The sequence below is a fragment of the Nelumbo nucifera genome, chromosome 4 (genome assembly GCF_055504915.1).
Source record: "Nelumbo nucifera cultivar China Antique chromosome 4, China Antique-T2T, whole genome shotgun sequence".
Taxonomy (NCBI): Eukaryota; Viridiplantae; Streptophyta; class Magnoliopsida; order Proteales; family Nelumbonaceae; genus Nelumbo; species Nelumbo nucifera.
The window spans coordinates 12,252,379-12,277,656 of NC_142652.1; the positions used below are offsets into that span (position 1 = coordinate 12,252,379).

At 38.0% G+C, this 25,278-nt stretch overlaps 1 protein-coding gene and 1 long non-coding RNA gene across 6 annotated transcripts; one reads left to right on the forward strand and one right to left on the reverse strand.

The window, feature by feature from the left end:
• The first annotated feature begins 6,500 nt into the window (after positions 1-6,500).
• Positions 6,501-19,282, forward strand: LOC104607902 (putative potassium transporter 12). Of its 5 annotated transcripts, none has more exons than XM_010273662.3 (10): positions 6,501-7,250; positions 10,468-10,696; positions 10,842-11,090; positions 13,709-13,759; positions 16,000-16,070; positions 16,170-16,260; positions 17,088-17,149; positions 17,334-17,448; positions 17,590-17,844; positions 17,985-19,282. In XM_010273662.3, the coding sequence occupies exons 1-10, from the start codon at positions 7,023-7,025 to the stop codon at positions 19,028-19,030; spliced, it is 2,397 nt and encodes a 798-aa protein (XP_010271964.1). In that variant the 5' UTR covers positions 6,501-7,022; the 3' UTR covers positions 19,031-19,282. The 5 variants fall into 5 exon arrangements, with proteins under 5 accessions (XP_010271964.1, XP_010271962.1, XP_088742460.1 ...); XM_088886333.1 differs by having other exon boundaries at positions 6,503-7,250; positions 17,097-17,149; XM_010273660.3 differs by having other exon boundaries at positions 6,502-7,250; positions 16,000-16,260.
• Positions 19,099-22,432, reverse strand: LOC148792021 (uncharacterized). Its single transcript, XR_016068523.1, has 2 exons — positions 21,958-22,432; positions 19,099-21,838 (listed from the first exon to the last, which is right to left on the reverse strand). It is a non-coding gene; the product is annotated as an uncharacterized LOC148792021 (long non-coding RNA).
• Positions 22,433-25,278: the final 2,846 nt, after the last annotated feature.

Genomic DNA, 25,278 nt, shown 5'->3' on the forward strand with positions numbered 1-25,278 from the left:
CCCTACGGCAGGTACATGACAACACTCCCTTTCTTTGGTAATGATATAAGTGGCCCCCGCACAAGCATGCCACGTCTCCAAACACACTGCACCCCCCGCCACCGACGGCTACAAATCAAGCGAAAGTAAGCCAAATAAGCTTTGAAGTAGTACAGGTAGTGATGGTGGTGGTGGGGTTGTGGGGAGGGTGAAGGATAAGTAGTGATGTTTGCATCTGTGTTATGGGCCCGGGCATAGGATCTCGTCACGGGTCGGTCCACGGGGAGAACCTCTTGCTTCCCCTTGTGCCTTCCCTTGCGTGCAGTCTCTATTGTGGAAAACCGAATGGGTGATTTATCCAAAAGACCACCCGAACTCTCCTCACTCTTCTCTTGACTAGAAACTGAATGTTTTATTTCAACTCATAGTTCCTTAATATAGGAGATTACAAAAGGGAATTCCTTGTTGGATTCGGCTAGGCTAGGGTAATCCAACTCAAACTCAAACTCCTAATGGTAATACAACTCTTACTTAAGAAGATAAGATAAGGATAAGGATAAGGGATGAGGAATGATGTAGCTGGCGGCGAGTTGGCGAGCAGAGCTGTTGTGGGAAAATAAGTGTGGACCCATCCTGTTGAGCTATCGTGTGGGCCCCTCTCTAGTGTTGCTGTCGGATGGTGCGTGTGCGGCTCCTAAGTGCTGCTGTCGGGTAGCGCGCGCTATTGTGCGTGCTGCTATGCGTGGTCACGCGCGCTGCTGTGCGTGCTGCTGTCGGGCGGCGCGCGCTGTTGTGCGTCCATAACAATCTGCTTTGCATCTAGGAATGGCAATGGGGCAGGGATCATATTCCCCGTCCCCGACCCTAATTGTGAAATTAAACCCCATCCCCGATCCTCGTCAGGGATAAATTTTGTCCTCCATCCCCAATCTCTGACGGGGATGGGTTCCCGTGGGGACCCGAATCCCCGAAAATTTTTTAGATAACAATATTTTATTGAAAAATAAATTTACTTAAAATAAATAAAAATTTTAAATTATAAATAAATTTTAATATAAATAATATAATAAGATGTAAATTAACTATAAAATCTGAAGATGAAGTTGGGTCTAATATGCTGAAAAAATATGATCTAAAATTAACAGGTAAATAAAGATTCCCTTCTTCTTACATATATTGGTTTGGCCACATCATCATTCCATGCAGATGAAGTAGGGAAAGTTTTCTAGAAAAGAAACTTAAAGTTCCTAGATAATTCTTTTATCACCTTCTCTAACAGTATTAAACAAAGGAACTAAGATTGGTATGTTCGTGTAAATCTCTTTAATCAATCACTTCTGCTGAAAATTGTCTTTAATTAGTTTCATTCATACCCAAACACCAATTAGACAATCGTTGCCGGAGGTTTCAACGGCAATGATTTGATTTTCCCTTTCTCAAATGGTGGAAAAAGCAGCGACAATTGTTTTCACGTTCTTAGACGGTGGAAGAATCAGCGACAGTCGTTTTCTTTTTCTCATACCGGAAAAGAAGCATTGGCAAATGGCAATGGTTTTCACTTTCTCAAACGGTGGAAGAAGCAGCGGTAATGGTGTTCTCTTCCATTCAAACTATTAGGGTTTTGGGTTGAAAAATGATGGGGTAATTTTGGGATATTGTAAAATGGGTTGAACATAAGAGAGGGTAAAATAGTAAATTAGTAACATCAATTAGTTAAGTTAATGTTATCTTTACTGATATGGTGAATTTAAGAGAATTTATAAAAAGTCATGGTGAGTTTTAGACAATTTCCCAATACAAAAATAGCATGGTAAAGTTGGTCAATGGGAAAAAGATACCCATTGACCAACTTTTCTAAACTTATTTATCATAAACCAATGGGGAGCCTCAAAGTCAGATTGAAAGCAGAGTGGTGAGACCGGGCATCCTTCAAGCAAAGAGATGGGGAACAGCAAATTTTATTTTAAAAACAAATGAAGTGGAGGTAGTGAATGAGATTGACAAGTGGGTTTCAACTCCTTTGTTCATGTTCCTAGATTTACACTTGGTCTCTAGCACCTACTTTTTTGATTCCTTCTTTGGAATCTAATATAACTGAATAATTGTTGAATGGATCAGCCTTGGAGCATTTTCAAAAAACAAAAAAAGGCACTGGCCTACATGACTCTTAAGTGCAGTTATTGATGATGTATCAACTGATTTTCATCCTCAGGAGCTTTAATATAATATTCCCCCTTCTTATTAAAAATACTAGAAGTTAGAATCAATGGTTATTGTGATCAGTAAACTATTTTTGCTTCTTAGTGTCTAGATAGATTAGGGAAGAGAATATGCGAGGACAAAGTCAAAGGCTAGGTGATATTCCATTTTTTCAAATTTTTAGATAAAAAGAAGAATACCTTTTCCCACGGTTGCATGCACGAGTGTTCATTTGAAGCTGGAAAAAAAAAACCATTATCATTTAGTTTTGCACGTTAAAAAGGATTAAGGGTGGACATGAATAGAAGTTGTAAGAAATGATTTAAGCATCAATAATTTAATAATGGGTTGTCAATAGATTGGATATTGGTCCAATCCGATCCGGTCCAGTATCAGTCTATTATAGTCCAATTGGATGAATACTTTAGATCATTATAAACCATTTGGAATTTTGGGCCGTTCAAACAGTTCAATTTGGTTTTAATTTAGATTGGGCTTAACCCAAACCTGATCCATTGACACCCTTACTCTTATCTTATGCCAATGGACTGGATATTAATTTGATTAGACATAATCTAATATAAAACCATTATAAATGAATCACATCCAATCCAATCCAATCCAATAAATACTGGCCTAGTCCAATGTAATATGTGTCATTAGTATGTCCAATCTGTTCAAATTATTTTGATTGGCAATAAGGTTCAATCCAAATCCAATTTTGATTCATTGACACTCCTAACCGACTTCATATAATTGGAATAAGACTTGATTAATAATGATAATGATTGTAATTCTTGATCACCGGAAGAAATGCCCATCTAGGCCAATAATAGTAAAACTGTGAAGAAAGATATGGACTAAAATAGGTTGACTCCAAAATCCAGAGTGGATATCAATATGCCTCGAAACTTAGAAGAGGCATAGTAACCAACCAAGCTCAAGCCTAACCCAAACCAGCCCAATTAATAACACATTAACACGTAATCATAATGAGATGTACTTACTTTTCATATATTGCATTTTCGTATATCATTAATAATTTAATAGCGATATGATTTTAAATAGAATAAATTGATAAAACAATATTTTATTGCTGAATTATATAATTGGGATGAGACATGAATGATTAATACTTCATTACTTTTCACTACTGCACATTACATGGTCTCTTTTAACTCTCACCATCATCAATTGGAATTGGGATCATCTGCCAATAAAACACTTTCCAATGGAGAGTGGATCCGTTCCTCACACTGGACGTCGCGCCTCACACGTACATCATACCATGCATTGGGAATGCTTTCTCTACTTATAAGTTATTATTTACGGGAGATATTTCCAATGCATGATAGATGTGCATGTGAGGCGCCCCCGTATGAAAAGCATTGTTCCAATTCTCTATCAACATCATATCACACTATATATCGACACCCACTATAAAAATGGGATCCACCATGTTAGGTGATCTGGCCTCCACCAATTGCAGTTAGAGTGTTAGAGACGAAGAACAGTAGGTGAAAAACTGTCACGGGGTAGTTCTACAGCGGAAGAAACCCGTGCGGCGTCCAGGACAAGCCTTTATGTGCTTAGAGGCTAGGAGTTGCCCGATGGGATGGCTCCACCAAGGTTAGTAGCACTGGATCATGACCTCAAGTCCAATGGCTGGGGCACTCGGCTGGCTCAAACCGGTCCATGGGAGGCGCCGCTTATGTGCTAAAGGGGGACAACCATAATGCAAGGCGACTGTGCGCCGAAGAAGTGACTTGGCACCGATGTGAAGAGTCTCCTGTATGCCGATGATGATGGGCACCTGTGTGCCATGTTGATAGACAACCGCTTGGACCGGAACACACCCGTGTGCTAGAGGCAACGGGGTAGCTCACTTAGCTTGGGCAAGGGGTTGGTGTGGTGAAGGGTCATGCTTGAGCCAGGCCCGCATGCCAAGCCTCCCTTGAGTGTCGGCAGCGTAGTGTCGATCCAACACTGTCCCCATGAGCATGTGTGCGCCCATGAGGACCCTGGTAGCCATGCTAGCCATTAACCAGGGCCGCCCCGCAAGGGATGAAGGTTTAGGAGTGCCAAGGTTAGGCACCCAAGGAGGTCGACCACCCATCCTCAAAGAGTACGTTAAGCTTTTGGTGGTCTGCCTGAAGATGACATCAATTCTCCCAACAATCTTACAGGCGAAAATGACGGTGGTGTCCCTTAATGTAAGCCTGCCAAGCATAGGCAAGGCTAAGCCTGTGTCAGACCGTAACAGGCTCCCCCACTCAATCCATTGTCGTCCTCGACAATGGTCTTCTTCGTGAATGAGCGTCTATGTCCCGCGCCATCCATTTCACTGACAGTTCCAAGGCTCGCCTGGCCAACCCGGGTCTTGCCTATGTTGGTGTCCATTTATGGGGACGAAACCGTTTCACCATGCTGGCCTGCCTAGATTTCAACCCCAGCGTTGAGTTTACTCAAACCGCGCAATGGCTATGCCGTTGAACTGTGAAAGAAGGGTCCTCGAAGAAATTGGATGTGGTGCTTCGCGGAGGTCCGCCCCATGTATCATCTTACCTAAAGGCTCGACCGTCTTCTTGGTAGCTTTTCAGTGATGCTACCGAACACGCTGATAGGTCTACTCCTCATGTTGGCGATGACCTGGGTACCCTTTCACCATGCTGGCCTGCAGACTTCACCTCGTTGATTCGGGTTACTCAAACCTAGCCATGGCTTATGCTCTTTTGGCCCTCGAAACTACGCTTCGCCTCGCCGACTCGGACTACCTCTTCACTCCGAGGGGGGCCCACTGCTGCTGCCTCAAGGAGACCTGACCGCTTTGAACGCGAGTGTGGCAACTTTTACCCATGAGCTGCCAAACATGCACTCGCTTGGTGATGCGCTTTCGCTGCTGCAAGTGATCCACCTGTTTGAACTGAGCATGTCCACATAATACTTTGCCGGTGTAGAGCCGCCATGCTCCAACGGCCAGTGTACCCACATTCCTATCAAGGCTCACGCGTCTGCCCCCGCATGAGGACAACAACTAATGTGTCTGCCTCCGAAAGGGAAGTTGTTTTAGGGTCATTGGAATGGGGACACGAACAATGAAGTGACCTCTTGCCAGGCCTGATCTGAAATTCTGCTCGATCCTGGGTGGAAGTGCCTAGGGACCGCACCCCACAATGTGCTGCTTGTCGTGATGACCACTTCAACTAGCTTTGGGCTAATTTGCTGAAAACCAACTGCGGCAACAATTGGCTAGCTCGCTCTGATACCAACTGTCACGGGGGTAGTTCTACAACAGAAGAAACCCGTGTGGCGTCCAGGCCAAGGTAGGTCAGGACAAGCCTTTATGTGCTTAGAGGCTAAGAGTTGCCCGATGGGATGGCTCCACCAAGGTTAGTAGCACTGGATCATGACCTCAAGTCCAATGGCCGGGGCACTCGGCTGGCTCAGACCGGTCCATGGGAGGCGACGCTTACATGCTAAAGGGGGACAACCATAATGCAAGGCGACTGTGCGTTGAAGAGGTGACTTGGCACCGATGTGAAGGGTTTCCTGTATGCCGATGATGATAGGCACCTGTGTGCCATGTTGATAGGCAACCGCTTGAGCCGGAACACACCCGTGCGCTAGAGGCAACGGGGTAGCTCACTCAGCTTGGGCAAGGGGTTGGTGTGGTGAAGGGTCATGCTTGAGCCATGCCCGCATGTCAAGCCTCCCTTGAGTGTCGACAGCGTAGTGCCGGTCCAACACTGTCCCCATGAGCATGTGTGTGCCCATGAGGACCTTGGTAGCCATTAACCAGGGCCGCCCTGCAAGGGATGAAGGTCTAGGAGTGCCAATGTTAGGCACCCAAGGAGGTCGACCACCCATCCTCAAAGAGTACGTTAAGCTTTTGGTGGTCTGCCTGAAGATGACATTAATTCTCCCAAAAATCTTACCGGCGAAAATGACGGTGGTGTCCCTTAAAGTAAGCCTGCCAAGTATAGATAAGACTAAGCCTGTGACCCGACGACAACTCTCGTGGAAGGTCGTTTGGTGACCAAGAAGCAATTTAGGGGCCATGACTCTCGTCCGTCGTCTGATAACTTGCGCCTTGCGTGGTTTCCTTTGTCACACCACACGTAAAACCACATTTCCATAGTGCCGCGTGGGAGGGCGTTACGTCTGTTTGGCATCAACGAGACACCGAGGGCGGGGATATGACGTTTTAACTGTTGTAGAATAAATTCGATGCGAGATGAAAGGCCACAATCCGACAACAGAGTGGGTCCAAGGTCCCCGTAACGTTTTAAAGGGTATCGCTGTCTGTATACCATTCGATTGTTGATTTGAAGAATTCGGATTGGCAAGGAGGGTGTTCTGGTAAATAAATAACACCAAATACTATAGCTGCAATTTGCATTTTGGTTCTGCAAGAGCTCGACAGAGTTTTCCAAACCTCGAGTAACGCAGGAAGAAGAACGAACCCACTCCTTTAACGATTATTGGGTTTTGATGCTTGTCTGAGAAAACGGGCTGGAAGAACCTCCAGAAAATCTCTAACTTTTGGTTCTTTTAATCCGAAGAAAATAGAAGAAAAAAGAGGGACTTCGATGTTTTTCTGCAACTGGGTTTTGGTTGCCGGTTGAAGGAGTGTATAGAGGCATCAAAAATATTGAAGCTTTTTTGATGCGTCGCTACTGGAAATGCAGGAAGAATAATAAGCATCGGTGGTGCTTGTTGGTTTTCTTGGCAGCAACATCCTCTTCCAATCATCTTTAATCGGCTGTTAATGCAATAAACTATTGAGACCACACGAGATTGTTGGTCCATTCTTGTTGAGATTGCGGAAAAAAAACAACAACAAAATGGAAGAAGGAGAAATTGAGGAGAGCGTTAGGCTGCTGGGTTCAGAGTCCAGATGGGTTGACGGAAGCGAATTTGATTCAGAGTCACTTCCATGGTCCTTGCTCGAAGAGGAGGCGAACAGGGAAAGACATGGACATATTAGAAGAAGACTTTTGAGGAAGCCCGATAGAATAGATTCTCTTGACGTTGAAGCAACGGACGTATCTAATTTTCGTGATCACCATAAGGTAGCATACTTGGTTCATACTTCATACATATATTTTTTTTCTTTTCTCTTTTATCGCCCTCCCCTGTTGGTGTTGGCACTGGACGAACTCAACGAAGTATAGTGGTGGAACAGGATTCATGTTACCGACCCATATAGTCGGGACAAATCTTAGTTGAGTTCAGTTGAATTCAGTGTCACAGCAACTCTTTCTTTTCTTTTATTTTTAATTCAGTGTTGGAACAGGAAACCCATGAAACAATATAGAACAGAGAACAAAAGGAGAAATCCGAGAGCATATGCTGATTGAAGTACTGATGGTGTTTTCGCTTTCCACATTCTTTACTATTGTTTCTTCTTCTTTTTGCAACATATTCATTTTGAATGTGGAAAGTGTCATGAAATGAGTAAGGAAGGTCAGAAATGACAGAAAAAACGTATGCTTCCGATAAAATGGCCTATACCATCCAATGACTCTGGAGATAAGTGTTTCACCATTAATGAGAAGAGGGTTTGAGCTGTTTCAAGAATTACGACAACTCCTTTATTCTTTGGAGGTTATTCTCACATTGTTTGACTCTTTCTTGCATGGCATATTAGTTTAGCAAGTTATTTTTTTGATAAGTAGTTTAGCAAGTTATTCGAAAGCATGATAATGGAAATCATGGAATTTATTTGAAAATAAGAAGTCCTAGTTGAGACAATTTGGAAATGCATCTTTATATGCATATGCTTCAGACACTGGTCTATGACCTAGGATCTAAATTCATCCTCCGAGACTAACGAGTTATGGTGATCTTCCTGTAAACGTGCTTAACAATATGAAGAAATCTAATTAGATACAATTTCTTTCCAACATTAAATATTCAAATCCTTTTTCCTCTGCACATTGTAGAAAAGGAGCAAGACCTTTCTGTGAAATTGATATCTCAACTTCTCAAGAATAATCTGAAAAGTGGAGCACGATAATGAGATGGGTCTTTGACAAGGTTCTCTGCATTATCCTTCATAAAGAAGTATTTCTCCAACCAATCCAATACTTGCCCCCTAAACATGAATAATCTAACTTTATTAAAAATATGCCAATAATGCATATCCTCTCTGTGCTCTCCAGATGACTTTACCTTTGAACATTATGAAAGCCATTGGATTACTTGAAAGTGTGCTAGTTTTTTGCTTAGTCTGAATTGTTCTGGGATGACTTATATTTGGCATATATTTGGATTACTTGAAAAGATACCGGCTTTGTGTATCATGGAAGGGAAGGGTTTCTATTGCATCCCCCCAAGAAAAGCCTTCCGTTTGATCCTTCTTACTTTATTACAACTTGTCTGGTATGATATGCTCTTGGAGGATAAGGCTGGATACTGGGATTGGGGATGACTTTGATGGGGTAGCTTGCCAGTTGCCTCTTTGTCAAATGTTTCCAAGGACGTATTGTATATCCAATTTTCTGGGTCAATCAGTGGGTGTTATTCTATTTGTTTATCTAGTCTTTCTCAGAACCTGGGTTTTTATGATGGGTCTGGGGGGCTTTTGAGGTAATAGCATTATTCTCCTTCTTGAGCATATCAAAATATGTTTCCACTTCCTCTGAGGGATTTGATGGTTAAGTTTGAATTTCTGTGTCCAGTGGTGATTTATCTCCTTCCCTTTTGTTTTCATCCCTTTCTCTTGGTGGTTGGGCCATTCTTTTTCCCCCTCCTCCAATACAAGGTCTTGTGGATTGCTCCTGTAGTGCCAAAGATTATATCCTTTGATTTGAAGACTCCGGATCTCCTGCCCACGCCTACCCACAATACACTACACCCCCCCCCCCCCCCCGAATTGGGAACATCTCCCCCTGCATAATACTATGTGGAGGATGAGATGTTCTCCATGTGTGACTGCGATTAACATGGGCAGGAGATCCGGACTCTGATTTGAAGGCATCCCATAAACCACCTCTTTGTCCTGCTCCTACATTTATAAGAATTTCATGTATAGCTATAGCTGTTGTGATCCTAGCTTTCTCTGGCCTGTTAAGAAGTGGTGATCTGACAAGGATTAAATGCCATTGTCTCCTACCAGGCCTTGCTGGAGGGGATGTAAGGAAGTGCCCGGTATTTGGGGTCTTCTTTACCAGCATAGGGATTGTTTATTGTATATATTTGTATGTTTTTTGCTTGTTATTTACTTGGTCTCTTCCTTCCCCAATCTCACTTTTTTAGAGCTGTTGGGCATTGCATATTACTTTTCTCTCTCTTAATGCAAATTAATAGTTAACATTAGAAAAAAATGACAGTGAATACATGGATAATTTTGAACTATCAATTGATACCTCCACTTAAAAGAAAATTCATGCCATGGTAGATACTCTAAAGCCTAAATATACATACTTGTGGCCATGTAAATTGGTCAACATGAATTTTGATCTCAGGGCTTGTGATAAGTCTTTTTACAAATTAAAGAGTTGTGAACCAATTGCATGTTTGTTATGACCATTTATATGATGTATTGGAAATGTGTCTTCTAGGAAGGATACCATTGTCTAAAAGCAAGCTCTTGTTTATATTTGTCCAAGTATCATTATGTTGGACATGCATTGACACATATTGAACACATTGATCTGTTTATTAGGATAAAATTCTGATTTGTAATTTATCTTGTTTTCAGGTGTTAATAATTTATAATTTATGCGAATTATCAGTCAATCTATTTATTCACTTACCCTTTTTTTTATGTTTAATACTTGCATGGATTAATGTTTATATAAGTAAATCAATAATGGTATTTAATACCTAAAATAAAGGGCATTTTGGTGTAGCAGGTTTGCCCAGGTAATAAATGTCTAGCCTCTTTCCTGGATATGACATTGCTACATTTTATTTTGATATGTAATGGTAGTACGACACTCAAGAATAAGAAAAAGAAGCCCCAGATGGTTGGAATGAGATTTTGTCAAGTTGATTTGAGTGACACAAAAAATGCAACATCTTTTTTCCCTTTTTGGTCTAACTACATAGATCTGGAAGCAACATAAATCTGAAAAATACTACAACATGAAATTAATATTGTAATGAAAACCTTCTATTTTAGTAAAAGTCCATCTCAAGTATATCTGTCATATTTGGTCTTTCACATGTTAAAACAAATAATTTTGACAATTGCTTCTCGCTTGATTGTGTAATAGAAAGTTTAGCCATGTTAGGAGCATTTATTACTACTCTTTTATGAAAAATGTACATTTTATGGCTTAGGATCTATCCATTTGGCGCACACTTGCACTGGCATTCCAAACACTCGGTGTGGTCTATGGTGACTTGGGCACAAGTCCTTTATATGTCTTCAGTGATGTTTTCAGCAAGGTGCCAATAAAGTCAGATGTTGATGTCTTGGGAGCTTTATCACTAGTGATGTACACAATTGCTCTTCTTCCTCTTGCAAAATATGTTTTCATAGTTCTCAAGGCTAATGATAATGGGGAAGGTATGATTTTTTAAACCTGAGTTATATCTTAGCCTTGTTTTTGTCATTTTTATGAATTATGATTCTATGAACCATGCAAGGAATTAAAAGGAAAAAAAACTGTTTGACCACATGTTTGTTAACCAAATGATGATTGCTACTGCAGGAGGCACTTTTGCATTATATTCATTGATTTGCAGGTATGCAAATATTAGTTTACTTCCCAATAGGCAGCAGACTGATGAACATATCTCTAGTTTTAAGCTCAAATTGCCAACTCCCGAGTTAGAAAGGGCACTAAATATAAAGGAGGGTTTGGAAAGGAGATCTTCCTTGAAGACCCTTCTACTGCTATTGGTTCTGATGGGGACTTCCATGATTATAGGGGATGGCATTCTAACCCCAGCGATGTCAGGTATATTGCTGTTTCCTTTTTTTTGCTTGTTATGCAATGCTGATATTGGATATTCTTTTATTGATAACTCTGATATTAGGCATTCCTTCTTAATAATTTTGATACTAGTCTGAACGCTTGCTTTGGTGGCAAACAAGCTCCTTGTTGCCAACTTCATGGACCAAGGAAAAGTAATTCTTACCTGTTGTGCGTTTAAATTCACATATTGGAATGCCAGGCCCAAGTAAAAATTGAGATGCTAAATGCGCATGCTTTTCCTGGCATTAACCATATCTGTATTACATGCTCTATGTGCTTTACCAAAATATTCTTGGGTTTTGCTCTGTCAACATTCAGAGTGCATGAATTTAAAAGCTAGGAGGCCTTTGTTTAATAGGTTTCTCTTTTTGATTAGAACTTTGTTTTTTTTTTTTTTCATCTGTTTTTAGGTTTTATTACAAATGAAACTTACCATAATGTGGTTCTGATGTCTTTCTAAAATTGGAAGATAAATCTATCCTGTAATGGCTTGTGTGATCACCATTCTCCGTGTAGTAGTTATAACATGTGGAACGTGGTAGATGGAATTTAAAATTACAGCCTTTTATTTTTTAGTTTGCAGTTTTCTTTTGTGCTGCTGACTCAATTCATGGTCAAGTGCTAACTTGCTACTTGCTAGTTTATTGGTGGTCCTAGTCCCATCAAGGCGATTTGTCAGATCATTGTTGAATTCTTGATCAAAAACAGAAGTTTGATGTTTTACCCTCTTTATCCAAAATTCTTTTCAGACTTCATTTGTCTTTCCTACAATTTTTTCTTGAGTTTTTAATCTTAATTTTGATTATTGTTTTCTTTGACTAATATAGTGCTATTATAATATGATTTTTGCTATTCTACGGTTAATTATTAATTATTACATTTAAGGACTTTAATGCATGAATTTCAAGTCAATTTTTGAGTCCTGAAATGAACACAAAGTTCCTTCAACATGCAACAGATCACTTCTTCTTAAGGTGCTGTAGATGGTCTTCTCTGCATGCAGCTAAATTCCTTCAAACCTATAGCCAAGTTTATTTTTTATTTATTCTTACTTCTTATCCTAATGCTGAAAAAAAATCAATACATTTTTATTAAAATCTATTGTATAGGATTCTCCACGAGTCCAACCAAAACTATTTTCTGAGAAGTGAAAGTTTCTGATGCAACCTTGAATTTCTAAAGTTATTCTCTTATACTTGACCTATATGTAATCCACTCTGTCCTAGATATTTGTATCTTGTGGGTGAAGAGATCATAAGGGGTCATTACCCAATGTTGGCCCCAGCTATCCAGGGTCTTGGAAGGGGTGCAGAGAACATGCACATCTATACAACAAAGAGAAGGGATTTCCAGCACAGTGGTGCATATGTGCATGTCAGCAAGGTCCAGAATTAAGATATTGTTGGAAATACCATCCTGTGAAAATGGTTTACTTCAAAAATATCTATATTAGGGAAGTTTTGAGAGATCAAGGAGAGATTGGAAAAGCATATAACTTCAGGGTGGTTAATAACATAAAACTACAGATCCAGAACCTAAGAAACATTAAAAAACTTACATATAACAAGAAAATAATTATTCTATGCCATTATCCTTGAATAAAAAAGAACTTGCTTGGTTGGTTTTCTTTGGGAGGTATTAATCTTCGTAGTCTGATCTGTAAGGGATGGTTGTGTAGAATTAATTTTAAGGACTGCAATATATTTACTGTTAAAATACAGCCTTAACAATGCATCTGTATGCATTTAGATTTGCCAAACTGCATATTCTATCTTATATCTTATTCCAAGTTAGTCTAGATTTTATAGTAAACTATTATTTTGATTGTAAAATGGCTTGCCTTTGTATGTTTCATGTTACTGGTGAGCATATTTCTTCATTTTTTTGAGAGGAATTTAATAAGATTTCATATTTCTTTCATATTTTTTTTTCATGCTTCAGTTTTGTATTACTTTTAATCATATAAAGTGATGGAAACTATTACTTGTCAATAATGGTTTTTTCAATAATTAGATCTCAATATATTTTGTGTATTGGATCTGAATGGTTTTACCAAGATAATTAGCTTTTTATGTATTGGATCTGAATACATTTTATGCCTGTACAACTAATGGAATGTATCTGTGAAACTTTTTTTCTCAAAAAAAAATTTTCCCGTTTGGCTTACATTAATGTGAAAAGTATAAGGTTTATTTTTCTTCTCTTGGAAACTAGATTTTTATATTTTCTTAGCTTTTGTATTAGTAAGCTATTTTGATCTATTGCTGATTTAAAAGAAGTAATAGTGGATAAAATACTGTCCATAGGATGAGAAAGAGACCCAAAAAAAAAAATCTTTTTCTCCTGTGCTTCCCTAGACCGTGGTGAATTGCATCACCAAATCAGACCAAAGATTGTTATTGTTGAACCACTGAACTGGTAGAAGGTGATTGAATCAAAACACCAAACAAATTGGCCCTTACAAATTTGTATTGCTTTTCAGAATAATATTGATATAAGAGGGTGATACTATGATTATGTTTACCAATTATGTAAGAACGTAAATGCTATTTCCATGCAAGTTTCTTAGAATCTTACTAGTGCATCTTTTTATGTTGCAGTAATGTCCTCAGTGAGTGGCCTACAAGGTCAAATTCCTGGGTTTGATACAAGTAGGTAAATCTATTGCTTTCTTCAAGAAATAATTCTCTTTCTTAGAGTATACTTTTGTGGAAATTGAAGTTGTAGTTGTTATTGGAATTTTATCTATTTCCTATCTACTGCAATATGTTGGTATATTGCTTTTGATAAATACTTGTTGTAAAAGGTTAAAGCAATTATACTAGGGGTGATCATGGGCTGCGCCCGTGCTGGGTTCTGGGCCTATGACTTTTATTTATAAAATGTGAATTATATATTATTTTATACTAAATTCCATAATATATATTTATATATATTATTAATAGTGTGAATGAGAGTGTGGAACTTTTGTTTGACTAAAATACCCCAATATTTGAATTTGGTTCCTCTCTAATTGTGAGGGCACAAAATGTAATTTGAATTACTATATTTCTTCTCATTCAATTTCCTCTCATTAAGGCTAAGTTTGGGAGTGCTTATTCAAATAAGCACTTATTTTGGGCCGGGACCACACCAATAAGTACTTATTTGCGTTTAGGAAATAATCTCAAAATGAGTGCTTATTCTGAGAATAAGCACTCATTTGAGAATCCCAATTTTTGGGGCTTATTTTTAAGAGCTTATTTCTTTTTTGGCCTATCTTAGCCTGCCACTTCATTTTAAAATACCCATACTATCCCTGTTTAAAATAAATGTTTTTTCACCAAATGCTCATAAGTTCTTATTAAAATAAGCACTTGTTTTTAAGCACTTATTTTTCAAATAAGCCACTCCCAAACTTGGCCTCAATTTAATATTTAGGGTATTAACTCCCATTCTCTCATTGAATCCTATATTTAAGCTATTTTTCACTATTAAGTTCTATCAATTAGATTTATATTTAATACTTTTAAAGATATAAAATACATGCTTTTCAAAATTGACCTGAAATGGAACTGTTGTTCCATCCTAGTGTCAAGTGAGCAATTCAACAATCTGGGTCAAATGGGTCAATTCATGATGTCATAAGTAAATAAAAAGACCTTTTCAAATAAAAATAAATACAAAATATAGGAAATTGGGCACACCGCTAATGTTTTATATTAATCATATTAAAGAAAAGTAAGTGTGATAAATAATAATATTTTTATTGATTTTGGAATGAAATATAAATTTAAAACCAGTCCAAAAATAAAAATTATTGTTGTTGTGGCAAATCAACAATTCAACATTTTGAGTCAAATGTGACAACCCTTGATATCATAATTAAAGTAAAAAAAAAATACAAAATACAAAAACATTATGTGATAATCAGAAATTTTGTAAAAAAGCACTTAGGCACTTATCTAATATTTTATATTAATCATATTAAAGAAAAATAAGTGTGATAAATAGTAGTTGTTTTTTATTAATGTTGGATATAAGATATAAAATTAAAAACTGACTAAAAAATGTAATTGTTTTCTTGGTGGCAAGTCAATAGTTTAATCTTTTAGGTCATATGTACCAACCCTTGATCTCATAATTAAATAATAAAAATATAAAAATACAAAAAATATGAAAAAAATATAGAAACTCTATAGAAAATATATGGAAATAAAATACAAAATTTAAAGCTAACCCAAAAGTGAAATTGTTTTACTTTTTGGTGGTGGATAGAAAATTCAACCTTTCTGGTCAAATGTGTCAAGTTGGGATATAAAAATTCAAAATGATAAAAACACACAAAAGTATAAAAATACAAAAAAAAAAAATGGAAACATTTGGACACATCTCATCATAAACAAAATTAAGCGTGGCAAATAAGAATAGTATTTTATAGACATAGAAATATAAAAAATGTAGAAATTTTGGAAACACATTATTTACTATCATCATTATCATAAATTGCCATGTGCAAAGCATGTAAACACTTATTAGCTAGTATGTATTATAGGTGTCATATTATAATATTTATATATATGCATATGTACAAATAGAATATATAAATTGTACAAATAGAATATTTATAAATATGTGTGGGCCAGGCTGAAAATGATCACCCCCTAAATTGTACTTACCCAGTTATCTGATCAATCACTTTCTCTTGGAGGGACTACAGGAGTGCAGCTTTCTAAGAGAACTTTTACAATTAGGAGGTTAACACTGTCCAATTGATATAAAAATTTTGGCTATGGAACATCAATTCGATTGCTCTCATTAACATGATGAGTGCAAGAGGCCAAGAGTTAGGGACCTGTGGGTAGTATCTATGCACCTGTAATTTGACTAATTTGATTCATGTTGCTTACAGATGCTGTGGTTATCCTATCCATTGTAATCCTTGTGGGATTATTCAGCATACAGAGGTTTGGGACTAGCAAAGTGAGTTTCATGTTTGCGCCTATACTGGCACTTTGGTTCTTTTGTCTGGGATCTATTGGAATGTACAACTTATTTAAGCATGATATTACGGTTCTCAAGGCATTCAATCCAGCTTATATATATTACTTCTTCAAGAGGAACACTGCAGAAGCATGGTCAGCACTAGGTGGCTGCGTTTTGTGCATTACTGGTATGCCTAACTTTTGGACTGCTCAAATGCTTTATGTGCTTGTTTTGTTGGAAGAACTCTTTACATGATTTGGTTATGGGGATCTAGATCTGACCCATGAATCTCCTAGGGGTTTGCCTATTTTGCATGCTCAACAATCTAAATAATGTTTTTTATTGTTTTATATTTCCGCGTTTACCCATTCCCTGCTCTTAATTTTAAATACATCCAGTTGTACCACAAAGCTTTCTTCCATAGCTTCCTCTTTCATCTTCTCTAATAAAACCATTGATGATTATAACCATCTTGATGCAGTACTGCTTTTGTTAATTGTTCAATCACTATTTCTGGCTATATTGAAGGAATGTATGATGGTTAGATCTTTGTAGTTCCAGTTGAGTTGGTTTCTGGTAAAATTATCTCCTTTTGAAGGCCTATTAAATGATGGTTCTGACTTTCTCATGCTTGCAGATGTAGAGTGTGTAACACTTCAGCTGGTATATCATTTTCTTTTTGACAAATTTCTTAAAGACTCAATAGTGTCAAACCTGTCCTGAGACATTTTAGAATTCTCCTCAGTGAAGCAAGCCAGGAATACACATCTCTTATTCCATTTCCTTAAAGAAACATACATGACTTTATTCTTGGATAGCTAGCTATGTTGCTTCATGTGTTTTAATACCATATGCATAGATTGGTCCAAGCTATCAATTCCATTGCGTGTAGCCTGTAGTATATTACCATCTATGCAATCATGTAAACAGTTGTAGATATCAGAATCAGAATAGACAATTGATATCATTACGAAATACTCCTCTCTTCCCGATACACAATTTTTATTTTGATAGTTGCTGCAGGAGCTGAAGCAATGTTTGCTGATCTAGGCCATTTCTCCGTTTTATCTATACAAGTATATTTTCAATCCCTCAACTCTCTCTCTCTCTCTCTCTCTCTCTCTCTCTCTATCCCCCCACCAACCACATTCTTTGTGTGAGTATCACTAATTGACCTGTGTATGATGATCACTTTCATGTGAACCACCAAGTTCCATGGAAGTTCCAGCTTTTATTTTCTAATCTCTATGGTGTTCACAGATTGCCTTCTCCTTTGTGGTGTTTCCCTGCCTTATGTTGGCATACATGGGCCAAGCTGCATATCTAATGAGATATCCATCTTCTGCAGAACGAATATTCTATGATTCTGTCCCTGGTATGCACTGCAAGGAACTGTTAGCACACCCATGTTTGCCCAGCTTGGCTATAAACTCTTTAAGATGAACTTCTTGGGAAATGTATCTGCCATGATCATTTAATTTAACCTTTCTCATGTCTATATGTTGTGGATGGACAGATGGTCTATTCTGGCCTGTACTTGTGATAGCCACACTTGCTGCCATGATTGCCAGTCAATCTATGATTTCTGCTACATTTTCGTGTATCAAACAATCAATGGCTCTTGGATGCTTCCCAAGGCTGAAGATAGTTCACACCTCTAGGAGACTCATGGGTCAGATCTACATCCCCATCATCAATTGGTTCCTGATGATCACGTGCATTTTAGTTGTTGCTACTTTTGGGAGCACCACAGATATAGCCAATGCATACGGTATTTTCTAATGATGGGCTGTGACATAAATTCTCCATTGAAGTTCCTTGTTATCCCTTTTTATTCAGTCAGGAAAGATGGGGTGTTTGTTACTGTCAAAAAAATGATGTGTACTGATGCAAAACAAGCTTTTCTTGTAGGCATCGCAGAGGTAGGTGTCATGATTGTGAGCACTGCCTTGGTGACACTTGTAATGCTTCTAATATGGCAGATCAACTTGTTCCTGGCTTTGTGTTTCCCACTTGTCTTTGGGATGGTAGAGCTTATCTACTTGTCTGCAGTCCTGACAAAGATCAGGGAGGGAGGGTGGCTTCCACTTGCTTTTGCTTCTTGTTTTCTTTGTGTGATGCATACCTGGAATTATGGGAGTGTACTGAAGTACCAGAGTGAGGTCAGGGAGAAGATCTCCATGGACTTTCTACTTGAATTGGGCTCCACTCTAGGGACTGTCAGAGTCCCAGGGATTGGTTTATTGTACAATGAGCTGGTCCAAGGTATTCCTTCAGTCTTTGGCCAGTTTCTACTCGGCCTTCCAGCAATTCATTCAACAATCGTGTTTGTATGCATCAAGTATGTTCCTGTGCCGGTCGTGCCTCAAGAAGAAAGGTTTCTGTTCAGAAGGGTCTGTCCTAAGGACTACCACATGTTCCGCTGCATTGCCCGTTATGGATATAAAGATGTAAGAAAGGAAGACCATCATGCCTTTGAACAGCTTTTGGTTGAGAGCCTTGAGAAGTTTTTGAGAATAGAGTCTCAGGAGCTTGCATTGGAGAACGGCATAGATGAGGAGCTTGACAGTGTTTTATTGAGGTCAAGGGACTCTGAATTCTCAGTCAATGGTGCCGAGGAACTTCAGATTCCATTGATGCATGATCAAAGAATGGAGGACACTGACACTTTAAGCTCAGAGGAGCCCGTATCCTTGTTTCCATCTAGTGTCATGTCATTTAATGAAGACCCAAGTCTTGAATATGAACTTTCAGCCCTTCGAGAGGCCATGAATTCAGGATTTACGTATCTTCTTTCTCATGGGGATGTGAGGGCAAGGAAGGATTCTTGGTTCCTTAAGAAGCTGATTGTAAATTATTTCTATGCCTTCCTAAGGAGGAACTGTAGAGTGGGGGCTGCAAATATGAGTCTTCCCCACATGAATATAATGCGAGTTGGGATGACATATATGGTATAGCCGAAGTCTGGGTTTACCTGACAATACCACAAGTAATTGAAAAGGCGACTTGGTAGTTGTAGTTTTAGGAACACCGTAACATATGTTGTTAGCTGCATCTCCTTTATTGTCAATTTTGATAATTTTAACAGTCATTGCTCTCTCTCTCTCTCTCTCTCTCTCTCTGAGAAGTATGTAATTGTTACAAGGACCTTTCTTTGGCATGTTTCCCTGAATCCACATTAAATGGGAAATGCTTTTGCTTTATGGTTACACGCATGGAGAGCTCTCATTTAGTTATAGTGAGTGCAAGACAGCTAAATTATACCATGAAACACGTAACTTTCTCTGTCCATGCTATTTTCATGTGTTGTTTTGTGTGTATAATAGATAGATTATCTTGTAGCCTGAAAATCCGTTTTCTATTGAAGAAACTTATTGTTGAATTCATTCATTCTGTTGTTTTCTGCACTCATAGTCAAGTTTGATGAACAGTTTATTATTTACCATGATTACCACAGGCTTCAACCTTTGCTTGAATACAATATTTAATTGTTGTTGTGATCAGCATTTTTAATATGTGGCAGTTGAGGTGGTGGGACCAAACCAAATAGGTCCATCTATCATCCATGTGTTATGGTAACCAGATTTTGCTCTTCATTTACCAAGGTACTGTACAACTAATTGCTTGTGCTTGTCATGGCTCCAAGCTGCTGATTGGTGTTTCCTAGTGTTAATTTTCGCATGGTGAGGTAAAAGGTTAACAAATGTTCATCATGATCGTCAGCCCCATCCTGTTCTAGTTCTAGCCTAAAAATACTTTCTTTACCTCTGGATTATTATTACTAGCTCCATTAATAAGCTCCATCTGGGATTGGCTTATCTGAATTCTGATCACTCATACAAGATCCATAGTCAAGCTCTTGAATTTGTCTTGGTCTTCAGTGGTGCTTACATAATGGTCCCAAATTATGGAGACTGGTCCCAGCTCTGAAATGGAAGTCCACGCCCAATTACCATCATGTACCCAAACAACCCCATTAACACAAGCACTCATGTCAGTGGTTGCAGATTAGGAAGACTGATAGCACTAAAATCATGGGTACCAAGAGTTCCAGGTTTCCAAATCAGAAAACGATGACGATTTTGTTCTGGGTATCAAAGGTTGGCTGAGCTTCAGGCATACAAGACTTGAATAACGACAATAAGCAAATTGGGGTTAGTCAATAAGCAAACTGGAACATCCATCTCCCAATGGATCCTTATTAGCAGTACCAACTAGAATCTTCAAATGAATAGTGGAGTCTCTAGTCAAATCATAAGATTTTTTCTTTTTTTGTTTGCTTGCATGTGTGACTGTATATGCCCCAAGATCCTAAGCAAAAGACAAGGCTGCAAAAGTAGAGCTTTTCTCAATTAAAAAAAAGAAGAAGAAGAAATTGTTGGGATTGAAGATGGATGACCATAAAAAGTAAAGAGGCTTTCCAGCCTCAAACTACCTTGTCAATACCTAAATATATACATAATTTGGAATTAGATGGTTTTAATCCAAGGAGGATAAGCTATACTTAGGTGGAATCCATCTCCATCCCTCTCTGTCTCCATTGCTGCAGGATTTTTGAAGTGGTTGGGAAGAAATAAGAACTGACACGTCTCTCCTGGGATCAAAGGGTTTTAAATGGGCTATGGGTCCCCACTCCCCTTCATTTTGTTTATATGACAGCTGGTGGACGGATGGTGTGATGCACACTATTGGGGACCTGATCCCATAATTATGCATCATATAGCCCCAGACGCAAAGCAAAATATCTAAGGCCCTGTTTGATGATTAATTACTTGTTAGAATTACTTATTTTAATAACCCTTTATGCTGTTTGGTAACCCACTTTTTCAAATCACTTATTATGTTTTAAGTATTTATTGGGGTGGGAATGTTTGGTAAGCTACTTTCCCCGTAAGTGCTTATATTTATACAAATGACAATTTTAACCCTCATTTCACTCATATATATATACAATATTTTTCACATGTTATATTATACATTTCAACTAAGAGTCTACATGAACTCCCACATGGGCTGCCATGTTAATCCAATTAATAATAATAATAATAAACTTATCACAATAATAAAAATAATAATTATAAATAATAATAAATCAAGATGTAAACATAAAGATGATTGATCATCCATTCGTTCCTGCCTCATTCACCTTAAAACTTGAATCTAGACCAAGAGAATCAGTTCTGCATATCTACTTACTAGGCATAAAATCCACATCCAGCATCCATACACTTTTGATCTATAACAAGGCAAGGTCTCAAAATGATAGATTTGATAGCTTATTAATTAAACTTCTGTGTGACGTCTGGAAACAGGTTTCACATTCAAGTAACACCAAAAATCTATCCAACCATCTAAATATTGCAGTATTTTGATCATTAAACAAGGTAAAATAAATCCTTTCCCATAAAGGCTTGACAAATTCATTTCATCTGATGAAATCAGAAAACCCATGCACCCCAAAAGAAGTTTCAGAGATCTGAGATCAAGCAAAACATTTGCACTACATATCAGTCAATCCATATCACGAACATCAAAAATATATCAGCGAGTTGAGTGCCTATACTGTTTTAGAGATCTGAGATCGAGCTCTGTTTCAGAGATCTAAGATCGAGCTACGAGCTATGTTTCAGAGATCTGAGATTGAGCTTTGTTTCGGATTTCAGATTTCACGCAACCAACAATAGATTTCATGATAATAGATCTATGTATAGAGAACTAACCTATTGTCGTCGGTCATTGTTCGAACAGTAGATTTCATAGTAGATCTACAAAGAATAGAGTTCATGTTAGAGAAAAACAAAAAAGGAATGATTAAATGAAAGAAAAACTTCAAAACATAGAGGAAAGAAGCCAAATGGTAGGTCCACCGGCCACGGGTCCTCACCGCCAATCATCGCTGGTGGACCTGCAACTGGTGCGCTGCTGCTACTGCTAGGGTTTGAGGGTTGAATGAGTGGAGAAAGGGGAGGTATAATCTTGCGGGGCTATTTTAGTTATTATACAAATTTGTCAAGGACTGGTTCGTCCGATTATTTTGGAGAAGTACTTTAAAAAAATCAATTTAAAGTCACTTTTTCAAAGAAGCACTTCTTTAAAAAAAAAGTACTTTTGCTCCACTTTTTTACCAAACACCAATAAGTACTTAAAAACCAATAGTCCCATGTCTTAAAAGAATTACTTCTTAAAAGAAGTATTTATTAGAAGTGTTCTCAAACACTACCTAAGCCTCTTTACTTCTTTAGGCATGGATGGGTCAAGGGAATGTGTTGATAATGAATATCTTACGACATAAATAAGCCTGAAAGGGAAAAGTGAAAGGGATCCCCATCCCCAATTCCCCAATATGGACCGTGGGCCGGGTTTTAAGGCCCACCCAATTAGGATACCACGTGTGTTTGAGTCTGACCGGGTAATTCCAAATGGCAAGTTGGCAACCCACCTATTAGGCTACCACTACATCGTTGAGAAAGCTCTTTTTTTCGTTTGGTTACTGCTTTTCAAACACGCCTCTGCAAAAAGGATTGTGTATTTAATGCCAGTGCCGCATAGCTATCCAATCCATCCATAAAACGTGCGATGATGTAAGCCGTAGAAGCTATAGGACACGTTTCAGAAGCTTATGGGTTTGTCTAGGCCGTCACTGTTTGCCACGTAATAGATTCTTGGGGTCGTTCAGATATCGTTTTCCGAACGATGGGGAACCTAAATAAGAAACCACCTTACCCTTTCTCCTAGAAAAATAAGCAAAAATATGAAAACTTGCTGGTCAGGTCCCATTCTCATCTCTAAAGTAGTTAGCTTCCCCACATACCCCACATAGACCCACTTTTTTCTTTATTTGGAGGAATTTTGTGGGTGATGTGGATTATTCCCGAAATAGGGGACCCACTGAATTGGCCATATAAGTTCAATTTAATGGCAGAACTGGAGACAGGATCTGCTCCTTACAACTAGTGTCTCACACGCACATCCTATTAGGAATATCTTTCGTACTTATTAATAAATATTCACGGGAGATGTTGGATGTGTGTGTGAGGCGCTCATTTGTGAGGAGCAGATCCTGTCACGCAGAACTGTCAATGGTGTCTGATTGTTAGATCTCACAAATGAAACTGGATTTAGTCAATGCAAAACCTTTTAAACAATCTTTATAACCTTGCATTGGGAATATCTCTCTAAAAAATAAAGCATAGAAATAATTTCCTGTTTTCTTAATATTTACTAAACCCTTTTTTTTTTCCTTCCTCTAGCAATACAACCACCTTTATGTTTTGTTTTTTGTCAAATAATTTGTTCTCTCATACATCCACCACCTAATCTCAATTGTAAAGAATAATTGAGAAAAAAGCAAAATTAATCTTCAGTCAATTCACTGAATGGATATAAAATTAAACGGACAAAAACATCTTCGCTATTATCTAAAAAAAATCTATTTATTTTCTTACTTGTGATCTAAGGAACAATTTCAGGTTCAGAAAAGTGTCGTGTCCAGTCAAACCCTTCTCTTGCAATCAAACTTTGAGAGCTTTTATTTATGGCTTAGGATTTTGGATTTCTGGACATATTCAAAGAAAAGGAATCAGCCTATTTCTTATCTATTCTTCAGCAGTACCAGCTCTTTTCTTTAGTGAAGGGGCATCATTAAAAATGACAATTTGGGTTTTGTTTAACTGACCAAAGAGTACTATTGTCTTTTCAATTATTCAAAAAATAGAGTAATTATCAATGGTTGAATATAATAAAAGTTTGAGCAAAATTTTCACTTTAAATAAAGCTTTGCTTTCCAAGGGCTAAGATGAACCACGCTCTTATAAAGTGCGGTTGCAGTGAAAGAAAAAGAGAAGTTTTCATAGAAAGACATGAACTATGACCCATGGTCCAAGCAAGTAGCAGATAGCGAGCGGGATGGGGACATATCCATAATACAGAATTTGGATTTGTTCGGTTTTGTCACTTTAGAGTTAAGAGAGTTGAGATCTGATTATCACGAATCTTGCAATATCTTTACACTGTTAAACTGAAAGTTCAGAGGAAGTTTTCAGGGCTATTGTTTGTTTTGCAATGGTGTAAATGCGGTTTGTTTTTGGTTTAGATTTGAGTTTGAGGTTGTCTTATTTATTTGTGTGAAGTAAGATAGGAAATAAATGAAAGATGATGTGATACTCACTTAATATAAGAGAGAATTGACATAGAAGGGTGGTACAAAATTTGCATCAGAAACAGTTTCTGGATGAAAATTTTGCATTACCAATATAATATAAATGTATTATATATATTAAGAAAATTTGGTTGTAATTGAAACTGAACCGAAAATTTTAGTTTTGGTTCAGTTGTTTATTTAATTTTTCTTTTTTTTCTGAGAAGAAGCCAGTAGGCTGTTTCATTACTTTAGCTTGATGAAGAATCGCTTACAAGAATAGGAATGAGAAAATCTGGAGAAGCAGACCTAAGTATAAGGCCGACCCAGAGATAGTCCCTTCTGTGCTACAGTGTGGGCAGGCTTATTGGCTGAGCGACAAACGCAATTCACCAAGCAATTAGAAAGGTGTCGAAGAGAACTCCTACAAGCGGCTAAAACATGAATAAGCTGCCACAGTTGGATCGATATGATCAACCAACAAGAGTTTATATATGGTTTCAGCATCACCTTCAAATATCACATTTGATAACAACAACTGAGTTGCTAGAGACAGAGCTTCCAACAAAGCCCGAGCTTCATCCATTTGATAACACTTACTATATTTGTGCGAAAATTCTTAATTATCCATGCTTTGCTGAATGGTTTGTGTTGTTTCTAAGTGCACCCTAGCTCTGAAGGGTGCCAACAGTTTTTTTATTATATTTCTTCTACTGTTAGTAGCTAGGATTAGGATGGACCTCTTTGTGCTTTGGGAGATTTCAATTGTATAATTGATTTCATTATGAAGGAAAAGGGAGGGAAAGACCATTCCATCATGAACAAAAATGGGATTTCAATTCCACCTAACCAAATTGTTGGAATCAGAATGATTCATTCCGATTCTGATCCTAGACTTCTATTCCCACGAACCAAACGGGACCTAAATTACCTTGAGCCGACTTCTAATATTTAACAACTGGCGATTGGCGAACAGGCTCAGCCGTCCCGTAACGGATGGAATTGAGTGTTGGTTTTTGAAAGTTGAGGATATATGCGTGATATGTCATTGAAAGTTGAGGCCCTAAC